Genomic DNA, 23,797 nt, shown 5'->3' with positions numbered 1-23,797 from the left:
CCTACAGCCCTGGAACAAAAACCAATGTTGAGGTATCATCACCACAAAATATAAGAACATAAGAATGAAGGAGACTGCAAGAGACCATGAGGCCTACACTAGGTAGTTCCATGTATCATCTAAATCTCAGAAATCTTGAGGAGACCTGCTATGGCCCCTTCCTTCTTCACAGTGTCAGTAGTTCTGTGCTTACCATCCTGTTGCTCCTCCAACAGCCACCTGCTTGGCCACTGGTTCTCTGGTCAGGTCCAATAAATACTGCTGTAACCATGACATTGTTGACTGTGCTGTTCCTCTAACATCAAGAACCTCAAATTCTTCCTCGTCTTGACTGACTCTTCCTCTGCTGGATGACTTGGCACCTCCCATGCCACCACTGCAAGATCATGAAACAAATACAGAAAAAATAAACTGCAAGCATGTGAAAACAACTGATCTTCTTAACCTTTCAAGTGTGCTGATGAACCAGTTACGAAATCAAAGTTTTTTACACACAAAGGGTTTAGTTTGTCTTGATTAACCCTTTGAGTTTGTCCCAAAGGACTTTAATATCTGTTCTAGCTATTGCCACACAATTCTATTCAGTTGATAGAAGTTCCTCATCTGTAAAATTCTACTGATACAATAAAGTTGCGAGTATCATACAAATATATACAGTGAGTCCTCCTTATACAGTAATTCTTTATCCAGTAAATTCACAGTTACGGCATTTGGTAATTACTACCCTCGATTCTATTTACGGTAAGAAAAATTCACAGATACTGCTAGATATTTTGAAGAGGAATGAGCAGGGAGAAGGTATGTCTGCCATATCCTATTATTACTTGTTATAATGGGTTCGGCATACGGTAATTTCAATTTGCGGTAAGGTTTTCAGGAACACATATGTACCGCATAACGGACTTATTGTATACCTATCTCTAAACATACTTTAGACAGAGATTGAAAATATAGTAATAAAACTAAAGGACTTTTTAAGAGGAGAGCAATGCAACCAAAATGTATAATGAAAGTATTGGTACCAGACCAAATCCACCCAAGTGTAATACAGGTATAAGAAAACTTGCCTTAGAAAAGAAAATACAATTGGTGGTATGATGATTTAGTTAAGTTAGATTCAGCTAAAGTAAGTAATTTTAAGTTAGAACAGGCTAAGTAATGCCAAATATTGCCTGCACTTTACATAGCAAGACTTGAGAGAGAAGACGTGTCCTGGATTGGCTCCGTCATTGGTGTCTGTTTTCCAGTTGTTTGTGCATGTATACACTCGTACCCTGTTGCATAGTCTTGGCAAATTGGGGCTTATGTGAAAGCCAGTTGAGAGGTTGACGAGAGTAACGAGAGGGGGGGAGGAGGTAGATTGAAGTATCGACGTGGGCTTGCCGGAGGTTGGTGCTACGATGGGCGACATGACGTCATATCTGCTTCTGATCGCGACTACTGACAGCAAGTAGGAACTAATCAGGTTACAACCTAAATTTTACAAGACTCGAGGATTTGTATATCCAAGACACAAAATATCATTCAAGACCCAGAAGACGGAGGTTAATATATAATTAAACGTAAAGCTCGTCAAACTTAGGTGAGTAACATTAGTCGGTGATATACTTTGTAGACATTCAACATAGGTGGTTATTAGGCAGGCTATTGTCTCATAGGGCAACAATAATTCATTATTGCAATAGTGGGTGACTACACTTAAAGGAAGTAAGGCTTTTTGTAGTGAAAATGGCTTCAAATAGGAGCTACGATACAAGGCGATCGTCATCACTCACCTGGAAGCCATCACCACAATGGGGTGGAAGAACACGCCCGTATGGACAACAACAACAAGTGGGGAGTAGGAAACCATCACTGGGTGGTAATGAAAGGGGGGACCCGGCACCGAAACCCATAGGTGATCAAGATGAGCAACAAACGTGCCCTGGAGGACCGGACAAGGCTTGTGGTAAGGGTTTTCAACACGGTGATTCCATCCAATGTGATTGTTGTTCCAAGTGGTTTCATGCTGAGTGCCAGAACATGAGTCCAGGGGAACTAGCCTTCTTTGGTAAACCAGGAAGGATCTACATTTGTATAAATTATTCTACTGATGTTGGTGACCTTTTCAAGGTTAAAGATTTTTTGAAAGATCTAGGAAGTAAAGTTCAGTTCCTTGAAAGTGAAATTAAGGAAACCAAGGATAGAGTGGCTAACCTAGAGACAAAGACAGATTACAAGGAGAGTGACGAGTTTAAGGAAGCAGTGTGGGATGAATTGGATAAATTTAGAGTTGAGGAAGAGGAAAAGACTCGTAGAAAACCTAACTTAATAATCAGGGGCCTTGAGGAATCTGATGAAACAGATGGTGAAAGGAGATATGTTGATGATGAACAGAAAGTAAAGGATATGGCAAAGTCCATTGGTGTGAATGAACCTGTACAAATCAAGTCTATGGTAAGACTAGGGAAACCCCAAGCCTCTGGGTCAAATAGCAGAGGTTCAGGCACATTATCTCAGAGTCCCAGGCTCCTCAAAGTTGTCCTGGACAACGAGGATACTAAATGGACTATGTTGAAGGCCAGCAGGAACTTAAAAGAGCACGAGAACCTAAAACACATTACCATCATGCCAGACAGAACCCTGAACGAGAGAAAGAAACATGCAGACCTTGTGAAAGTAAGAGATGAAAAAAACGACCAGGAACAGGAGACAGGAAAAAAATGGATAATAAAAAGAGGGAGAGTGATGAGAATCGACGAGAACCAGCCTCCAAGGAGATACTAACCACCCTAAGATGTGTATATACAAACGTTGATGGTGTAAATAGTTGTGTGAAAAGTGACTCATTAGCTTTAGTTATAGATCAAGTTAAACCTCATGTAATTTTTTTAACAGAAACCAAGCTGCAACCATCTGACATATCATCCACTTACTTGAACACAAGTAAGTATAACATATTCAGAAGGGACCGGGATGCAAACGGGGGAGGTGTGGTCATTATGATTCATAAGGCACTCTCATCAGTAGTAGTGGAAGAGAACATATGGGGCAATATTGAGGCAGTTGTCAGCACAGTTCACATCGGGAAAAATAAACTCCTTCTTGGATGTTTATACAGACCTCCAGGATCCTCAGCAGAGTATAATGCCAGAGTAAGGGAAGCTATTAGAGTGATGAGCAACACAGATGCACACCAGACACTACTGTGCGGGGACTTTAATTTCAAGGAAATTGATTGGATTAACCACACTATAAATGGGGGACCTGAAAGTGAGCAAATGAAATTTTATGATGCCTGTCAAGATGCATTCTTACACCAGCACATTACTCAGTTTACGCGAGTAAGAGGAAACGACACACCATCCCTCCTTGACCTTGCCTTTTCCAAGAGTGAACTTGAACTAGAGGAGATACATTATAAGGCCCCTATAGGGGCAAGTGATCATGCTGTGATATTGTTTAATTTTAGGTTAGAAAGTGATATTAATGTAGAAGGGACAACCAAATGGAATTATTTACGAGGTAACTATGAAGGAAGGAATCAGTACCTGACTAACATTAACTGGAACGAGTTGCTAATGGACAAACCTGTGGAAGTTATGTGGAATACATTTCTCCAAATTTACAAAGAAGCTACTGAAATGTACATACCCAAGTTTCATGTGCAACCATTTTCGAGGAAACCGAAGTGGATGACAGTGTCTTTAAAGAGGAAAATTGAGGCTAAGGAGAAAGCATGGGAAAGATACATAAAGAGGAAGACAACGCACAGATACCAACACTATTGCAGAACAAGAAACATTTGCACCACGGCAGTTAGGGAGGCTAAATTCTTATTTGAACAAGACCTTGCTCGGGAAACTAAAACAAACCCTAAAGCTTTTTATGCCTATGCTAGGAGCAAAACTACCATAAAGGAGGAGGTAACACAACTAGAAAAGGATGATGCCTCGCTCACCGCCACGAACCAAGAAGCTGGAGAACTCTTGAACCGTGAATTCCAGAAGGTTTTTCAACGTGAAGAAGGGAATGTACCCGAGATCACTGCTATTTTCAATGGTACAGAGCTTAGGCTATCCACATTCTCAGTCAATGATGTCAAAGAAGAAATGAGTAAGCTGAAAAGCCCATCAGCACCAGGCCCTGATGGAGTCCACCCAACTGTCCTAAAGGAATGTTGCGCTAGTCTTGCTTTTCCCCTGTGGTGTATCTTCAGAGAATCTCTCAGGACTGGAAGTGTTCCTACAGACTGGCGTTTAGCAAATATTACTCCAATCTTCAAAAATGGAAGAAAAACTGACCCCCTAAATTACAGACCTGTGAGCCTTACCTCTGTACCCTGCAAAGTCTTAGAAAAGCTAATTCGGAAAGACCTAGTGGAACACCTTGAATCCAACAACATCCTCAGTCAACACCAACATGGTTTTAGGGCGAGAAGATCGTGCCTTACCCAATTATTAGAATACCTAGAGGAGCTTGAGACTACCATCGATGAACGGGGAAGCGTGGACGTTGTATATTTAGATTGTAGGAAAGCCTTTGATACTGTTCCACACAAAAGACTTATTGCCAAACTACAAGCTCTAGGAATCAGAGGACAATTATGTAACTGGATTAGGGGCTTCTTACAAGATCGAAGACAGAGGGTGGTGGTCAAGGGAGAACTCAGCAGCTGGAGGCAAGTCTGGAGTGGAGTTCCGCAGGGAAGTGTCCTGGGACCTGTTCTTTTCCTAGTTTATGTGAATGACATCCTGGATAATTTGAGATCTAATGGGAAGCTTTTTGCAGATGATGCAAAGATATATAGGAAAATCAGGACATCAGATGATGCAATAATTCTGCAAGGTGACTTAGAGAAACTGGAGGAGTGGAGTCTCAAGTGGCTTTTAAGTTTTAATGAAAAGAAGTGCGGTGTGATGCATGTAGGAAGGGAAAATCCAGGCCACAGTTACACCTTGGCAGGAGTGCAGTTGAGAAAGACCTGGGAGTAACCATCACAAGTGACCTAAAACCAGGCACTCATGTATCTAAAGTTGCTGCTAAGGCCAACCAGATGCTGGGGAGAATAAGAAGCACATTTACCTATATGAACATTGAAATGTTTAAATCCTTATACCTGGGTCTGGTACGACCACTGATGGAATATGCAGTTCAGGCCTGGTCTCCACAGGGCCGAGGGGACATTGAGAGGCTTGAAAAAATACGTCGAGCAACCAAATTTGTCCCCGAACTGAGTGACCTAAGCTATGAAGTGAGACTAGATAGGCTGGGTCTTACTACACTGGAGGAGAGAAGAAGCAGGGGCGACATGATTGAAGTGTACAAAATACTTAACCATTATGAAAACATAGACGCAGACCAGTTTTTCAAGGTGGCAGCAACTACAACTAATACTCAGGTTCAAACAAGAGGACATCACATGAAGCTTATAAAACCACAGCACCGAACAACGAAAAGGAACAACTTTTTCAACGCCAGAGTGATAAACCAGTGGAATAGCCTTCCTGAAAGTGTAGTTGCCAGTTCAAGTGTAAATGCATTCAAAAATAACTATGACAACTACATGAAAGTTTTTATGAGAAGAGGCAACCTATGAGCCATAGCTCCCTAGCCTCTTAACTATTACTACGAACATGAAACCACTATGCCAATGACAATACTCTGATTGAACATAGCAGCATTTATGTAGTAAAAGTAATTTTGTTGTTGTAAGTGGCAATGCCCTTATCTAAATTTACCAGTAATTCTAACATGTCTCAGGACTATCAGTTGAGCTACATGTCATTTGTACTTCAAGAATTATAAGGGTGCAACACCTGGCTATGTCTCTGTCCAATACATCCCAGCTGTGCCTATTTGGATACACACAAAGTCTTGAGTACCATCTAACTTAACCTCACCTGACCTAACTTCAACAGAGTTGAGTCTAGGCTAGGCTAGTCTGGCCTGGCCTGGCCTGGCCTGGCCTGGCCTGGCCTAGCCTAGCCTAGCCAAGCTTTAGCTTAGCCTAGCTTAGGCTAACCACATTGTATAATATATACAGGTTATGGCCACTAAGCCAGTTTCCCTAAGGCCAACCCGTCTCTGTAAAACCCATCCCTTTACACTTCGTATGGATACGGATCCCATGGCCATGGGCACTACTCAGTCTACTGTCAAACAACGCAGGCATTGGTAATGATAAGTAAAGTTGTAATTCATCACGTAAATACTTGAGCATGCTAAGAATGTAAATAAAATATTAATAACAGTTCTAAATGATGTTATATAAGTACTTAATATTACCCAAAGTTCTGAAATGTGTTTAGAACTGCAATTTCCACGACTGTATCTACAACCAACAAAAAATTACTCTTGTGCAACCACACCTGGCGTCAAAACACCCCAGACTTTTTGTGCGACAGTTAAATACATTATTACAATTACACGAGTTTTACCATGTCTGCGTGGTTTGAATAATTATTGTTTGAAAATTCCGTGGAATTCTCGTCCCCTTATGCCAAAACGCGGAATTCTCTTACTTCGAAATTACGTCAGGAATGACTTGAGACCTTCCTCCACAAGAACTGGATGCGTTCCAATTATATTCTTGTTGAGTATAAATAAAGAAAAGAAAAAAAATATATGAATTCACATATTTTTAAGAGTAAGATGATGGCCGTATATTTTTAATATGATGTTAAATGTTTGAAATAAGGTTATATTGTATATATTTTAAACACTTTAAGTTCTTAGGTAGATCTTAAGATGAACTCCATGGGAAGGTCAACAAGACTGTGAAGGGAAAATGGGAGACGGGATGAAAACGAAGTATAAAGCATCAAAGACTTGCAATTTTATACAATTCACAAATATCTACTTGAAATACAGCTGTGTAGTTATCGAATTTATTGTATTCATATATTTTCACATAACTCCATCGATGATCTAAGCATAGTTTGGTCCAGGAATGAGTTGTTAACTAATAACTTAAACATGAAGTAATTATAGTTATTTTCTTATGTTAACATACTCCATAGAAAATTAAACGTATACAAAGATACTTGAATTAATATAAATTCATGGAATTGTAGACAAAATATTGAAATTACAAAGAATATTGTCAATATACAATTCATTAACTGGCAACATTACACTGGTACGTAGTCCTTCGCAGCTCTCAGCGCGTGTACTCGTAAAGTTGTATTGGTGCAGTGAGGAAGTACACCTAAGAGTCTCATGTAATTTCTGTGAATTTGGGTGATTATCACCCATTTCGAATGTGCCTACCAGTGTATTCTTATAGTGTTAGTGATCATATAGTGCAAAAATGGAGGTGACGGAAACCCCGGATGAGATAAACTTGACCCAACAGGAACTGCAGATTCTCTCTGAACTTGACAGGTAAGGACATAAACACTTGCCCGCCCGCTCACTCAGCCCCGAGTTATTAACCTTCGCGAATCCTTCCTTAGCCTCTCAATGATATTCAGGATAACTTACAGGCTGTCCAGGGAGGTAAGATGCAACATGAAGCATCGTCCATGATCGTTTTCCAGAAGTCTTGTTGTGCACCGGTCTGTAGCTTGCATCGGGTGGAACTATTTCGACCAGGACATTGGAAATTCCTATAAATATATACAATTTAGCCATAGATAGATAATATATCTTAATATGTTGCCATTAATTGAAATATATATAATGTGTATATGTAAACATCCTTACTGAAATAATGCAATCAAAATAGGTTTTACAAATTCACTGTTAGAGGCACAGATTGACAGAATCCATTCAAAACATATATTCCTGGATTTACTTATACAGTCCAGTGAAGTATAATGGAAATACATTCCAACAGTTGACATTTCTGTTCTGTTTGTTTTTAGTGTAAGACGAATGTGCCAATAACTATCTAACCAGCACCACCTCAGCAATGGTGCTGAGGTGGTCTGCCTAGGATTGGGGCAATAAGTCTTTGCTGGCTTATGTGGTGCCCCCCCCATTTGCCTCATTAACGGATAAATTTTGGCCATAAATCCACTCATTGTATTTGCTGCAACTGCCTCTCTTGGCAGATTATTCTACTCATTAACAATTCTATTTGAGAAAAAGTACCTATGTCAATTTGTGGTTATTGTTTAAAGATTTTCAGTGGATGTCCTCTATTTGTTCCCTGGTCCATGATGAAGTCCTCAACCCTCAAACCCTCCAGTCCCTTCATTATTTCAAATACTTCATTAAGGTCACCTCTAACTCTGCATTTCTAGTGTCACAAGCCCAGTTTTATCCAGTCTCTCTTCGTAGAGATCATCCTTGATACTGTGCACCATTCTTGTCATCCATCTTTGCACCTTTTCAAGGTTGTCAATATCTTTGTATATAAGGTCTCCATGCATGATGACAGTACTCAAAATGGGGGTCTTACCAAGAATTTATACAAATTTACTATGTAGTCTTTGCTCTTATACATTATTGCTCTTCTGATGTTTCCCTGGTTGGCCTTTGAAAGCACTTCAGCAATGAGGGCACTTGGACAGAGCAATGTACTTAACCCCAAAATCTTTCTCCTGATCTTCATTCACAATTTCTTGTTCCCCCAGTTTATATGTTTGATGTTTCCATGGCCAATATGGATATACTTGTACCTTTCCACATTAAGTGACATTTGCCAGGGCTCTGACCAATTATACATTCTGTTTAAGTCATCCTGTAAGCGGTTGGCATCTTCCTGTGTTACTACTTTATTAAAAAAAATTTTTTTATCATCAGCAAACTTGAGGATGTGAGAAACAGTATTATCATCAATGTCATTTATAAATATAGTGAACAATAGATGCCCCAATACTGATCCCTGGGGTACATCATTATTAACCTTCCTCCATTCCAATTTGTGTCCCCGTATTATGACAACCCTCTGTTTCCTTTCCTTTAGCCAGTCGCTAATCCATTCTTGTATGATCTCTCCATGTGTCTTAATCTTCCTTAACCTCTTCACTACGGGGCACATCGCATGTCTGGCAGCATTAGCTGCCCGACGTGCGATGTTGCGTCATAATAATCGCATTACAAAAAATAAAGTCAGTGCTCAATTGTTCGTTATCTTTCACCCGTGTAGATACGACTACAATAAATATAATCAAGATGCCGACGTCGGCATCATCGAGTACCCACTTGCTCCTCATGCCGCCTACGTAGGCGTCACCGTATGGAAGTGGTTAACAGCCTCTAGTATGGAACCTTATCAAAAGCCATGGAGAAGTCCAGGTAGATGACATCCACAGGGTAGCCTGAATTTATGTAAGATGTTATTTTCTCAAGGAATGTCAATAGGTTTGTCAGACAAGATCTTCCAGATAAAAAACCATCCTGAGATCCTTTGATCAGTTTGTGTTCCTCAAGATGCTTTATTATTGCATCTCTAATCAAAGTTTCCATAATCTCGTTCACTTGAGATGTCAAGCTTATTGGTCTTTAGTTTCAAGCAAGTCTTTTTGATCCCTTTTTAAAAATAGGTGTCACATTTGCCATCCTCCAACCATCTGGTACTTTTCCAACCTTCAAACTTCTCTTAAATATAAAACTTAGTGGTAGTGCTGCCAGTCCTCCCAAGTTCTTTAACACTGCTGGATGTACATTATCATCACCTGGTGATTTCTCTGGATTTAATTTATGTAGGATCTTAATTACTCCCTGTGTAGATAGATCCATCTCTTGTAGCATTTAGTTACCTGAAGCATTATAGATCATTCTTGGTTCAGGAATATTTGCTGTAGATTCCTCTGTGTACACTGTGGAGAAATATTTGTTTAAGATCTTAACCATCCTCTCATCCTCAGATACCATGTCTCCATTCACATTCTCCAGTGGTCCAACACTTTCTTTTGGCATACCTATAATATGCTTTTGGATCTTCTTTTACTCTCTGTGCTATCTTAGATTCATATTTCCTTTTGGCTTGCCTAATGAGTTTTCATGTTCTATTCATGGCCCTTTTGTACCTCAAGTAGTCATTTTAGCGGTCCATCTGAAATTGTTTAATTGTTTATACCAGTGAAATTTATTTTTCCTTGCCTTCAATATATCTCTATTCCACCACAGTGGTTTCCTTTTCTTATTCTCACACCTCTTTGTAGGTACATTGAGCTTTACTATGTCATATTCCTCAACAAATAAATTCCACATTTCTGAAAATTCTTTGTCTTTGAATTTCTCTTTCCATTGTATTTTTGCAAATACTTTTCTCATATCCTCGTACTTGGCATTCCTGTAATCAAAATATTGTTCTTTCCAAATCACTTTTCCCCCCATCAGTGGGAATATCATCACCAAATCTAAAATATTTCCCCCTTCTTGTTGATTGCTTCACATAATGAGAAATAAATTTGTCCATCACTAGATTTAGGAAGGCTTGCCTTCTCTTTCTGCCTGTAACAAGTCCCATTTGATGGAACTATGATTGAAGTCCCCCACATACAATTACTTGGTCAAATCTCTCACAAGCCTCTTGTATCTTATTATGTAGATTTCTCTCTTCTTCTGTGGCTGACATTCTATGATAGCACACACCCAACACAATATCCCCATTTTCTGCTTTAATTTTACACAACACTAATTCCATATTATCACTCATTAAATCCAGAGCACTTACTCATTTGATTTTTGAAATATGCCACACAGCCACCTCCTTTCCTATTCATTCTATCCTTCCTTATTACAGTACTACCTCTCATTAACGGACTAAAAGGGAGGTAACGGTGTCCATTGATTTGGAGTGGTTTTTGGGTGGCATAGTGATTGTACAGCACAAAAAAACACCGCAAACACAGCAAATTAACGTCCGTTAATGAGAGGTAGTACTGTATATCATATCCCTGTAGACTGATTTATGGATGAGATGTACCACTATTTGACCATGACTGTTATCAATATTACATCAGGATCCTCTTCATATACCATTTCTTCTAACTCCAACATTTTGTTCACAATACTTCTAGCATTCTAAAGCTTTACAAAGGAGGAGCATGCTGACAGGAGACCTTTTGGTTCATAACTAGGTCAGATGTGGAAAAAAATTATAGTAATGATAAATAAATACAAATTATAGTAATGATAAATATATACAAATTATAGTAATATAAATAATAATAAACAAAATAAATGCATAGGTATAGTTAAATAATAAACAAACAGGAAAATAGTAAATGATAATAAATTGACAGATAAATAATAATAAATGAAAATCAAGCAAATAATAATAAACAAACAGACAAATAATAATAAACAAATAATATAAAATAAATGGCAGGCATTACAGCATCTTGCTTAGGTGTTTATCTAAATGAATCTTAAAGCTTCAAACTGAACTACATTTCACTGCCTCTGCAGGAAGTTTACAAATTAGCACTCCATTGTGTTTTCTATAAGTCTGCATAGTGCTATTAGTCATATGACGGCCTCAAACTACACAATTTACATTCTGTGTTTGTTCTAAACCAATCAAGCTTGGGTCTGGGAATTCACCATAGCCATGCTTAACTGGTGTTCTGATGTTCCTGGTCTCTGAATTTGCTCTGCCAGCACTGTTTCTCTGTTTACAATCACCAAGTTTTTTTTCCCCTTGGTCTCTTCTGTGCTTGTTCCTTCCTCAACTCGTAATCCTGTTTACTTTCTAACTTGGTCATATCCCTGTTAATAAACACTTTGCTCCATGCTCCCTTATTCCATAGCCTCTTGGGATTTTTCAACACTTTCTGATACGGACTCCATGTCTTCACAATCAACATCCCTGGTCTGCAGCTATTATTCTCACTGCCTTGGCTTGATGGAATTCTTGTTATCTCCACTACATCCTCCTCTTTCACACCTAGAATATTCTTGAAAAGGCAATTCACTACCTGTTCATCATTTTTTCATGTCACCAGTTTCCATGGGATCATTTTTCACTTCAACCATTTCAATTTCCTCTATCCCCTTAATGATAACATTACATTCCTTAGTTTCCTTTTCTCTAGCCTCATGTACCTCAGCCCACACCATTTTTTAAGTTTCATTTCTAAAAGTTATACTCCTTATATTCTCACTGTTGTCTAATCTGTCCTCCATCTGATCCACTCTTACCTATAATTTGTCATTACTATCCTTCAAATTATTCTCAAGTTTCAGCACATCAACAGTCTTGTTATTACACAGTGTGCAAAACCAGTGAATCCTTGCTTCACTCAGCTCCTTGAAGAGGTCATATTTCCTTTCATCGATGTTTTCACATTCAATGTGAAACCACTTGGTACAATACTCAGTACATGGGCAGGTGTTCATCTTCCACTTCATGTTTGCATTACCTACAGTAATCAAACTGCCTAGAGGTCACCTCCATTTGTTGTGATGTTTTCCTGGTTTGTCTTCGGTTACTGCCACCTACTTGGCTGTTTTGCTGTTTTCGTCCTCTACCTGTCATTAATGTTCCCAGATCCTACTATTTAGGCACTGTTCAAGGCTTATTGGCTTGGGAGCACCTTAAAAGTAATAGAAATAAATATTCTACTGAGCTCAGCACTGCACACTTGTCCAAAAAAGCTGATGAACAAACTTGTCTGAATTACTAAGTAATGATATTTTAATAGTATTTGACTAAGGGTTGGTTTCATTCTACCTAAGTGATAGTAAACAAACCTATCAAAACCAAAGCTAAAATTATTCTTCTGAACCTATCAACCTAGCCTTGTGGCCAGACCCAGGCTCCAAACCCTAGCATGAGGTTATACCTCTGAATTCGTTTCCAAACCAGTAATGCTCCCAGTTCCTTGCCATGGTACTGTGCCCCAAAATAACTCCCACCCACCCAAAACTTAACTTGGTAAGGGACAGACCCCCTCCCCCCACTACCTAGAACATGATATTTGTAAAAGGACAGGGTATTGCACTTGCAGTAGCACCTTCCTGTTCTTTTTAGTTAACTGTTTCATGCTGCTTCTTCATCTTGTCTGTTTTTCCATGTTACTATGTTGTGTTTTTTAAAAAGGGTACTTTTATAACCTGTGTATGGTTGTAGCAGTATGATGTTCCTGCTTCACTCATCTATGCACAGTTTGATGATTCAAAGGACCAAGGATGCAAGTTGTCAACATCTTTACCTCCATGGAGAGATGCAGCACCAGACCAGGCACAACGTATCAAGTACAACAGTATTTCCTCCACCTTTTCACATGAAAACTGATGACCAGTCCCTTCCTCTGACAGCACAGATGACAGAGAACCAATGCCATACCAATACATTGTAGACAACAGTATAATGTTTCTCTGCAGAGGGCCGGAGGACCATTCCCAGCTGTTGTGGAGCAGAGGGTTTCCAGTCAGTGAAACTTAGGCAAAAGTTGTTATTCACTATACCAACATAACAGGTGTAAGCATTTCTTCTTCAGCGACACTTTTCATCCATTGTAGGTTTCATATGTTAGTCTTTGCCCTAAAATGAAGTAATGAATAAAAGAACTACTCAATATTAAAATTAAATGACCAAATCCTTTGTGAGAAAAAAAATCCTGGGCCTCATTTTTTATATTCACATGTCCCTCAGCCCACACATCAATGACCTGAAAGTGAAAATCAACAAGAAAATAATTATATTAAGATTGGTAGAAAGCATGGGCTTTGGTCTAGAAGAAAGCTCCAATCACAGTTTACAAGCAGTTTTTGGGAACCACACTTGGATATGCTTTCACATCATAGTTCCCAACAATCAGAAAAAGCAACACATTACAATTTTTTTCAAAATAAAGTACCAAGAATAATAAAATGCATTTGAGCTACCATAGTAGAACATTTGTGTACAGAAACCAAAATCATTCTCATAGAACATCACATGAAAATGAGCCTTTCGACCCTACTCACCCATATTGTTACATCACTAGCACAACCAGCTGAAAACAGAAAAAAATACATCAATATACTGCTCATACATCTGCAACAAATTAACCTGCATGTATCCATGTTGGACTACAGTCAATTGTAGATGTCTTAGTAGTCTGCTGCTAGTGTACTTAGATTAAGCAAGAAAAGTCTTCCTCATGGATGAAGGGTCATTCCTGTTCCCAGCCAAACTGCTCAAGTTAAAGGCAGTGCAGTGAGACTACACTTCCACAGCAGGACCTAACAGCCAGAACTGGTGTACCCCCTTCCTCATTAAAAAGACTAGGAAAGTCCACACTGTAATACTATATGTGTGTTGTCAGCTGATCTAAGCTGTCAGTGGGTTGCTGTAACAAGCATCAACTAATAGTACTGCACATTAGGGGGATTTTTTGTGCAGGTTTTCCTATCACTTCATTATATGGCAACCCACATCCTTAACAGAAATACTTGTCTGCACCAACATACTGTACATGTGGTATCAATTGATAGTGCTGTATAGTTAGTGGATCTTTTTTGTTTGATTTAGGGAGAGGGAGGGGTCCAGTGGAATGTGTCATTTACCAGAGGACATCTTTGTATTAAGTACACTTCCTTTAATGGTGAAATTGTCCTTTTAAAGCACAGTATGTTTTACATTGTTTGAAAATACAACATTACAGACATTTGCAAGCCATTTTCATTAATTTGACATTTATATTAATGTGCCCCCTGCTACCAACCAATCTATACTAACAGCTGATGTCTGGATCTTCTAGTGCCTCCTTTAATGACTAGTTTACAACCTTTTATTATTGTACCTATGGGACCCTACCACATGACATCCTCCATTGAACCCTTACCCACAGCCCAAATATTCATCAAGTATACAGCAGTGTGCTTACACCATCTGCTAATTTTTTATGGTTTGGCTCATTTGTGCTATCAACCAATGCATACATTAGTGACATGTTTAAATCCTTTTTATTGCACCTTGGTGTATCTGCCCCTGTCACAAGACCAATATATCTGTACTCATCCCAAACATGCAGTGCTATCAATCAGTACCTACACCATTTTTCAATGTATCCACTAAGTCCATGTAGCATACATCAATTGATAATGCATAATGTAGCTTATGAAATAGACATGAGAAGGAAAAATGAATAGCAGTGATGGAAATAGGGGGAGTATGTAAGGATACTGTGTTTATTTATGTTATTTCTAGTCTTTTTTGTATGTTGTTTCTATAATAATGAGGGCATTCATTATAATTTCCAGCAAAAATCCTGGCTACAGCCTTAGTATATATCTTGTTTCCAAATCTCATTTCCATCACTGGGTCAATCATTCAATATATTGCCCCAGATAACCCTTCCAGGGGGCCTGTGGCTCACAGGTAACCAGCAACAACCACTGGTTTGGCCCTTGAGTCACTTAACCACTTCAGTATGAGTCAACTCTTTGTGTGCAGCATTGGCTGCCATATGTACAGTGCATGACACTACTTGCATTACAAAATCTTCTCCTCCTCATCCTCATCCTCATCTTCATCATCCTTGTCTTGAGGGCTTTTTCTGTGAAGCAGATGTCTAGAGGGGGTTGATAAAGTAGGGAGTTTGTTAGTTGGTCTTGAAATGCTTGTCCTTTAACCTGTTGTATGGTGCAGAATACAATTGTAAAGGTGGTAGCTTAGCTGAGGTGTTGGGACAGCCTCATCCCCTTCAGCATGGGTGCCCTACCCTAAACTGAACAAAATCTTATGGCATTGGTCAGAATAAAACTGGTCATTGTTTTGAACAGGTTATAATCCAGTATGGTTTTAATTTCCATAAGTTTGGTGGCAATTTATTATTTTTATCTATTTGTATTGTACAGGGCTGGGATGACTCTCAGGGTGTTTTTCTTTGTGCTCAATTGTATAATGTTTGGATGCTAGGATTCTATCATATCTTAATTTTGAAGTGGGAGAAAGAATGGATACCTGCCAGTTGTAGTTATGAGAGATGGATGTTGGATAGAATTATCTCTGCTTATCTTCAAAATTCATCAACACCTTCAGCTGGAGGTGCAGTCCTGAGGAGGTTACACCCTGTCTCCAAACTAAACCCAAAATCTTTCTCTATCAACTTCAGCAATTTTCCCTCACTTTTTAAAATAAGGAGAGCTAACAGCTGGCAATAGCTCCCCACTTCCTCTCACCAGCTGCTGATGTAGGAACAATCCCACATATAAGAACATAAGAATAAAGGAGACTGCAAGAGACCATAAGGCCTACACTAGGCAGCTCCGTATCCATCACCACCTGTCGTCCCCATCCATAAAGTTGTCTAATCGTTTTTTAAAACAACTGATAGTTTCAGCACTTACTACATGGTTACTAAGTTTATTCCATTCATCGACCACCCTATTAGTAAACCAATTCTTGCCTATTTCCTTCTTTAATCTAAATTTGTCCAGTTTATACCCATTGCTGCGAGTCCTGCCCTGTTGTTTTATTATGATGACCTTGTTTGCATCTCCCTTGTTATAGCCTTTGATCCACTTGAACACTTCTATTAGATCACCCCGCACTCTGCGTCTTTCCAGAGAGTGTAAGTTTAGGTGCCTAAGCCTCTCTTTGTAAGGCAAATTTCTGAGTCCATGTATCGTTTTGGTCATTCTTCTCTGTACTGATTCTAGTGAATTTATGTCCATTCTGTAGGATGGAGACCAAAACTGTACCGCATAGTCAAGGATGGGTCTAACTATCGCTAGATAGAGTTTAATAATTACCTCTGCACTTCTATTCGTTACCGTCCTAGCAATGAAACCTAATGCACTGTTAGCTTTATTTCTGGCGCTAATGCACTGCTTCCTGGTTTTAAGGTCCGAACTCACCAGAACTCCCAAGTCCCTCTCGCACTCAGATTTGTCTAAAAACGTGTTATCTAAGATTTATCTATTTTTGGGGTTGTGTAGCCCTACGTTTAACACACTACACTTAGAGATATTGAAGTTCATTTGCCATTTCACTGACCATGTTAACAATTTATTAAGATCATCCTGCAGAATCTATCATAACTCAGTCAACAATTTGGCTTTTTTCACAGAATGATCCTTAGGAGGATCTAAAGTCTGTTGCTGCAACTGTGAGACTGCAGGTGTCTAGTCAGTGGAAGTTGAAGCAAGATTTAATATTATTAGGTCTGATGTCATGCATAAGGTTTCATTACTTCATCATGGCACCAGTCTTAGTACCATTTCCTCAGAGATGTCAGACATGACATCAACAGGTTAATATCCAAGTAGTGCATACAATCTATGCATTGGTTTCAGACACTAGCATCACAAACTTCCAATAAAAAAGTAAGGTATTACAATGAATCATTAGGTGCATACAGACACCATCCACTTACACAGACCAATGTTTTACATCTGCAAATATCTCTATATCCTTAGCACACAGTATGTAACATTTGCCGAACAAAGCCCTTCACATCCATCACATTACAAGATAGTTTCCACCAACATGTAGCCATTTATGTAATGCCCAGAATGTTACGTGATACCTAGCATTCTCCCATCACCCCCACCCAATCACATAGAAAGATTTGGCTAGTATTCACCAGTTAGACCTACCTAAAGTGGATAGATTTTGATATGTTCATTATGCAGGACGTAGGACATACAAATGCTAGGTAATGCAACAGATGACACATGTCCATACTGTGAAGATGCTTCACATACATCTGCGTATTCATACCCTGTGTGGTCATTATTGCCTGCGTAATTTTTATTCAGTCACTATTTTAGGGACTTCAGTGACCCTCCAGTGAACCTGCAATGCATCATTCTTTAGTGATTGGAGACTAATCTCCACTCAGAAAAATGTAGATCACTAAACTTCTACTATTCTTCCTTTCTGTTATCCTCTTTAAATCTCTCCTTTAATGTCTCAATGACCTCATTCCTTCAGCATCATATTGTCACCAAAAATAGAAGCAGGAGACAGGGATAACCCTTCATCCACAAGAAGCTAAGATAAGAGGGAAACAAGGGTGATGGATGGGAGTGAGTATGTACCCTGACTTGACATTGTTACCCTCTGTATAAGGGGGGAAACCCTTGGTATATAGATTGATAGAAGAACAGAAGCACCGGGTTTTATTGACAAAATATTAGTACATAATCTACTCACAAACTGCACCACATCCATGGCAGCATTTAATAATGGAGGACCAGGAGTGGAGACGTTGATGGGAACCCATGTGGCTGTTGGTTTGCTTCATGGTTTCACTCTTATGACTCGTTGATGCCACAGGCAGATGAACATTTACTTATATTGAAATTGTATATTTAAGGTGAAAATCACATATTCATTCACACTATTCCAATACAGGTTATTTCAAGTGAAATAGATTTTTGCCCACCTCCACCACCTTGACTCTTGTCCCCTTCCTTTCTCATGTATCTTGGAGGGGCAGTTGTGAGCTATGTTTAGCACAGTACAACAAAACCAATCCAGGTGAACAGGTAGCTTGTGAAACATTATGTATTAGAAATAACCAAAAGAAATCGGCTCCTCAGCTCACATCCACTCCCTTGCTCTTTGGAACCTTGCAACCATTAAGAAATGGCAGTGCACACTATTTTGAATATAGTTATGGTCTTTAAGCTATAAATAAGTTCTTTTATTCTTCAATAATTGGGGCCTATTCTGTCAAAACAGAATGCTGATCACCTTTAGCATCTGCTGCCCTCAATGAATCTCCTTTACTACCTCTTCAGCACAGTATTGTTCACCAAAAGAAAAAAGTTCTGGTTTATAAGCAATGAAATTGTGTTTCAAACTGCTAAGACACAAGTTTTCTAGCCAAAATACATAAGTACTGTATTTGTAGATGGCAGATACACATTGTTAACTGAGCACTCTGTAAACCAGGCATGCTTTGTCTAAGTTAACAGATTTGTGGGTGCTGCTGTGGATTCAGTTTATCTCTTCATCACTTGGATTAATGTTTATATGTGCATTCTGGATATGTATAATGTTTCTTAACCTACGTATGTATTCCTGTCCAGCTTCTTGTCTCATTGTCTTGGTTAATACATAAATCATAAATGATTTTGCCTTTCCACCAAGTGAGCAAATGAACAAAGTGGAGGAAAATTTACACCACAATAGAAACAAACAAAATGATAACCCACTTATGTTTTCATTCATCTTAGCATTGTATTCAATATTTAAGCTTATTACATTTGTTTTAGATTTGGATACTTGTTTCCAGTATTGCCAAGATATAGAAGTTGAAATTGTGGTGACTGTAATTGTATAGAAATTAGTCACCAAGAGTCTTACCTCACAAAATATAGACAGGATCATCATCCTTAAACACTACTCACATGTCAGTGTGTTACGCCATCCAACAATACATCACTGCTGCATAATACATAGCAAAACATTTTCAGAGGTATGAGAATGAGCCAGAGTAGATGTGATTATCCTCTCATAGTTACTTCCTTGCCTAAATTCACCCCTTAATATGAGGATAGACATTTGAACTAATCCCACTGAACAGGAATAATATTCTTGTTTGATCATGTTAGTGTACACCTTACACCAGTGAACTTAGACTCTAGTTTCTCCACCTTTTCACAAAAGGAAGGCTGACATCAAGTAACTGTTTTCCTCATATAGCATAAGCTGGTGGCATAAGAACAGTCCCATGCTAATACAACCCAGGCATTAGTTCAATATTTCTTTCCAGATTGTGGCAGGACCTGAGGATTATGGTCAGCCACTGTGGGGCTACAGGTTTCCAGTCAATGAAACTCAAGGCATTGATTATTATTATTATTATACATGTACTGGGTTTTATATGGAGGGTATTTTATTTTTGTGTATTGAATTTTTTATTTAGTTACTGTGGTGATTCTCACCTCACCCATCTCCCAGTAGGCCCTTTTAGATGTATAGATTATTGTGGTATTCTAATTTTTAGCCTTGATCATCTTTGTAGGGACCATACAACCACTCCTCGTTTAATGACGACAATTCGGACCAGCATCGCCGTCGTTAACCGAATTGGTCATTAAGCGAAAGTGTATACATATACCTGTACGTACTATCATACGAGGAGAGATTGGCTAAACTGGAGTTACCGACACTGGAGCAAAGAAGAGAGAGAGGTGACCTATTGACCATCTACAGAATCATGAGAGGCACAGAGGTACTCGATAGAGAGAACTTACTTAACTGGGACAAAAGAAACACAAGAGGACATGGAAAGAAAATAAAAAAACATAGCTATAGAAGAGAACTGAAGAAAAACAGTTTTCCTCATAGAGTTTTGGACACTTGGAACAAACTGGACAATGAAATAGTATGCGCAAAAACCATTCATGAGTTTAAAAACAAACTAGACACTGCAAGATACAAAGGCGGGACATCACGAGCATAGCTCCCCTTCCCGCAAAATACAACTAGGTAAAAATACATGTACTGTATGTACAATGTCCAGCAATACATGTATCTTTATTTTCGTGTATTTTCACTCTTTTATACAGTAAATTAAAGCTTTATTTATGGTTTTGATAGTACAGAAAGCCCTCAAATAATGTGTATAATCAAATCCGCGTATGCTGACATTCCATATTAAATACCGTTTTTTTTTTGTTTTTTTTTTTTTTTTTTTTTAAGTTTCGACCATAGGCGCAATATAGCAATAGAAAATTAATTATTAATTTTGTAAATTAAAATGTATCAACGTACTATGCAATTTTGTGGGCGGAAATGAAAATAAAAAATACATTGCTACAAGCAAATGTGGAAATGAAAATAAAAAATACATTGCTACAAGCAAATATGCTAATGAACGAAGTCGGTAGCATAGGATCGGGACGCCATCTTGTCGTCTGTCAATTGACGGCCTCAGTATTTCCGACAGTACCTCGCCAGGTACATTTTCTTGAAGGAATGTTATGGAGCGTAGATACATGCATTCCTTCAAGCTTCAAGAACTTTGTATACCCCGCAAGCTGAGAGGGTGGTTGAAAAGCCCGCCAATGTCACTCACAACGACGACGAGCTGGATGACATTTAATTTGCAGGTAATGATTTATTAAACACAGGTTAGTTTAGTTTAGGTTAGGTTAGACGAATTTATCCTTTCATTTCTTCGACGTCAGCATCTATCATAACAAACATGGCGTACCGTTCGTCCGACACAACTTCGTTACTTACGAAATCTGTTTTAGCACCTTTTTTGTTTTTTTATTTCCGCTCACAAAATTGCATATTACGTTGATACATTATAATTTACAAAATTAATAATTAATTTTCTATTGCTATATTGTGCCCATGGTCGGAACTAAAAATTTACCAATACCGGTATATACTGTACACCAGATAGTTTTTGCAGCTTGCAGGATGGTATATGTAGACCTAAGCTTCAGAACACTACCTCACAGCTAATATCCACCGTACAAGTTCATTTATAACATCATACAAATTTGCCTCAGCCAACTTATCATACACGACGTCGTAACTTCGGGAGATTTACGTTAAACGAATATTGGTCTGTCATAAAGCCCGTCGTTACTCCGCGTTGTCGTTAACCGAGTAGGTCATTAAACAAGGAGTGGTTGTACTACTTTCAGAAAGGTGCCGGCAGCAGCCAGTAAATCCCATGAGCTCTGTTTGCTTCAAGTTAAAGTAATTGCACGTATGTGTATGTTTACCTGATTGTAGTACAGTATATGGGGTTCAGTGGATCAGATGCAATTACAGACACTACATCAGTCACTAGGTTAAAACAAGACATTAAACTTGAACTACTTGAAACAAGAAGACAAAAACACTGACAACAAATTATGTACAAAATTACACCCAACAAATACAGGAATAACTAGAGGCAGTCACAACCTAAAATACCAAACAAGCACCAACATATTTAAGTACTCATTTTTCCCCTGTAGCATCCAAAAGTGGAATCATCTCCCATTCCTTGAAGTTAAACACTTCAGTGTGATGACACCTATGTAGGCGTCATGAGGCGCGAGTGGGTACACGAGGATGCCAGCGTTGGCATCTTGATTATATATACGGTATATTTTTTGTTGGGATGCATGAAGTGGAATGGGCGGGGGGATTGGGGGGTGAGGTAGTATGTGTGAGCAAATTTTGACACAGCCCGAAGGGATTTCTCCCCATCTCCTTTATACATGGGGGGACAGAGAGGGGGGGTCGCCGATTTAATGAAGCGGCCTTGCTGTGTCTTGCGACACTGCTTCTGACCCAGGGCAGTGGACAAGGTGCAGGGATGACCCATCATCCAGGATGTGCTAAGATGAGAGGGAGGGTGGAGGGGTGTGGAGTGTATTCAGGGATGGAATGGGTGGGAATGATTTTATGCCTATTCCTTTTTGGCTACCTCCCTTGTAAGGGGGAAAAAGCCTTGGTATATGTATGTATGTATGTATATTTTTTGTAGTTGTACATGAATTACACCAGGATTCCGTGAACTGGTTTGATCACATTTTCTGTGTTTATTATTACTCAGAGTAAAAGAGAACAAGTAATATAGCAGTGACTTTATATTTTATAATGTGAGTAGTATGATGCAAATTACATATGGCAGCCAATGCTGCCTGCGATAATTTGAATCATACTGAAGTGGTTAATGGTCCCACTCTTGATACTTTTAGAAACAGGATCACCCATCACAACCTCCCTCTCCTCAATCCAGACCCTGGTCATGACCCAAGTTCTTATCCCACCATTAATCCTCCTAACCCCATTCCTAGTCTAGATCCTGTCCTCGACCCTTAATTCCTCTGCAAATCATGCCACCCATGAGCAGCTCTCTGCAGGTTCCCACAAAGAAAAAGACTTATCTTTGTCTTCACTTATCAAATTTTGCCTTAGATTAGTATTGATGGCCTGAACTTACTCTACAAATTTATGCATCTTATGTGGAATGCTGTGCTTCTTATATTTAAAGTGATCTGTCTTAATTTCTTGCCATGAAGACTTGTTCTTTTTATCTCATACCAACAGCTCGTGTCTATTTTTTCAGTTCCTTTTTCTGACCTAGATATCATATTACCTCTCTTCATTCTTGCAAAGTAGGAAGTCCCAATTTTTTACTCTACTTGTATCTTGTCAGCCAGTTCTGAAATAATTTTGGTTGTCACCTTTGGTATTTCACCTTACATGTTTTGGTGTGGTGACTGCACCATTGCTGCATATTCCAATCTGGGATGAGTCAGGCTTTCAACTTTTTAATGTCCTCACCCATGTACTGAAATGCCAATCTTAGGTTCTTGGGCAATTTATAACTTTTCAGCAGTTTTTGCTTAGGTCCATTTCTGGTATTATATATTTCTTTATATTGGAATTCATTTTGTGGAGTATGTAGGGGATGGAGTGGATGGGAGTGGTTTCTATCCCTTTTTCTTTTTGGCTACCTACCTACCTACCTACCTACCCTTTCATAATTCCAGTTTTGACAGATGTAATTTCTCCAATCTTTGTTCATATATCAAATTTGGTAGTGTAGGTGCCATTTTTGTCGCTGCTCTTTGGATTGTTTCTAATTTTCTTATGTTCTTTTTTGTGCTAGGTGTCCATAGTGTTGCAGCATACTCTAGTTTAGGTCTTATTAGTGTAACCACCATTTTCTTTACCATTTCTTCATCCATGTAGTCAAAGGCCACTTTCATTGATCTTAATAAGATAAAAGTCTCTCCAAGTAATTTATTGACATGTTTATCAGGTGTCAAGTCACTTGAGATTATCACTCCCAGGTCCCTTTCTGAATCGACTTTTTTGACTTCCTTGTTTCCAATTTTATATTGACCCGATATTCTATTTTTACTTTTTCTAAATCCCATTATGCTACATTTCTTAATGTTGAAGTTCATTTCACATCTCTGACTCCGTTCCCATATTTTGTCCAGATCTTCTTGTAGC

The 23,797-nt window shown here is 38.8% G+C and overlaps 2 protein-coding genes across 4 annotated transcripts in view; one reads left to right on the top strand and one right to left on the bottom strand.

Moving 5' to 3' along the window:
• Nucleotides 1-6,570, bottom strand: part of LOC143026633 (FUN14 domain-containing protein 1) — a 45,886-nt gene extending 39,316 nt beyond the window's left edge. The window contains exons 1-3 of one of the 3 annotated variants that reach the window (XM_076187356.1): nucleotides 6,504-6,570; nucleotides 194-376; nucleotides 1-9 (exon numbers count right to left, since the gene is read on the bottom strand). The exon at nucleotides 1-9 is cut by the window's left edge and continues 94 nt beyond it. In XM_076187356.1, coding sequence (XP_076043471.1) covers nucleotides 1-9; nucleotides 194-369 — 185 coding nt within the window. In that variant the 5' untranslated portion in view covers nucleotides 370-376; nucleotides 6,504-6,570. Of the gene's footprint in view, nucleotides 10-193; nucleotides 377-6,267; nucleotides 6,397-6,419 lie in introns of those variants that run through there. The other 2 variants (XM_076187357.1, XM_076187355.1) reach the window with 2 other exon arrangements.
• A 588-nt stretch (nucleotides 6,571-7,158) lies between these two features.
• Nucleotides 7,159-23,797, top strand: part of Utx (Utx histone demethylase) — a gene marked incomplete in the record, with an annotated part of 415,870 nt that continues 399,231 nt past the window's right edge. Inside the window, 1 exon segment of the mRNA XM_076187354.1 lies at nucleotides 7,159-7,365. Coding sequence (XP_076043469.1) covers nucleotides 7,292-7,365 — 74 coding nt within the window.

Source organism: Oratosquilla oratoria, chromosome 6 (genome assembly GCF_046742065.1).
Source record: "Oratosquilla oratoria isolate Oo_2021 chromosome 6, ASM4674206v1, whole genome shotgun sequence".
Lineage (NCBI taxonomy): Eukaryota > Metazoa > Arthropoda > Malacostraca > Stomatopoda > Squillidae > Oratosquilla > Oratosquilla oratoria.
Note: the sequence above shows the minus strand (reverse complement) of the source record. Positions and strands in the feature narration are given on the sequence as shown.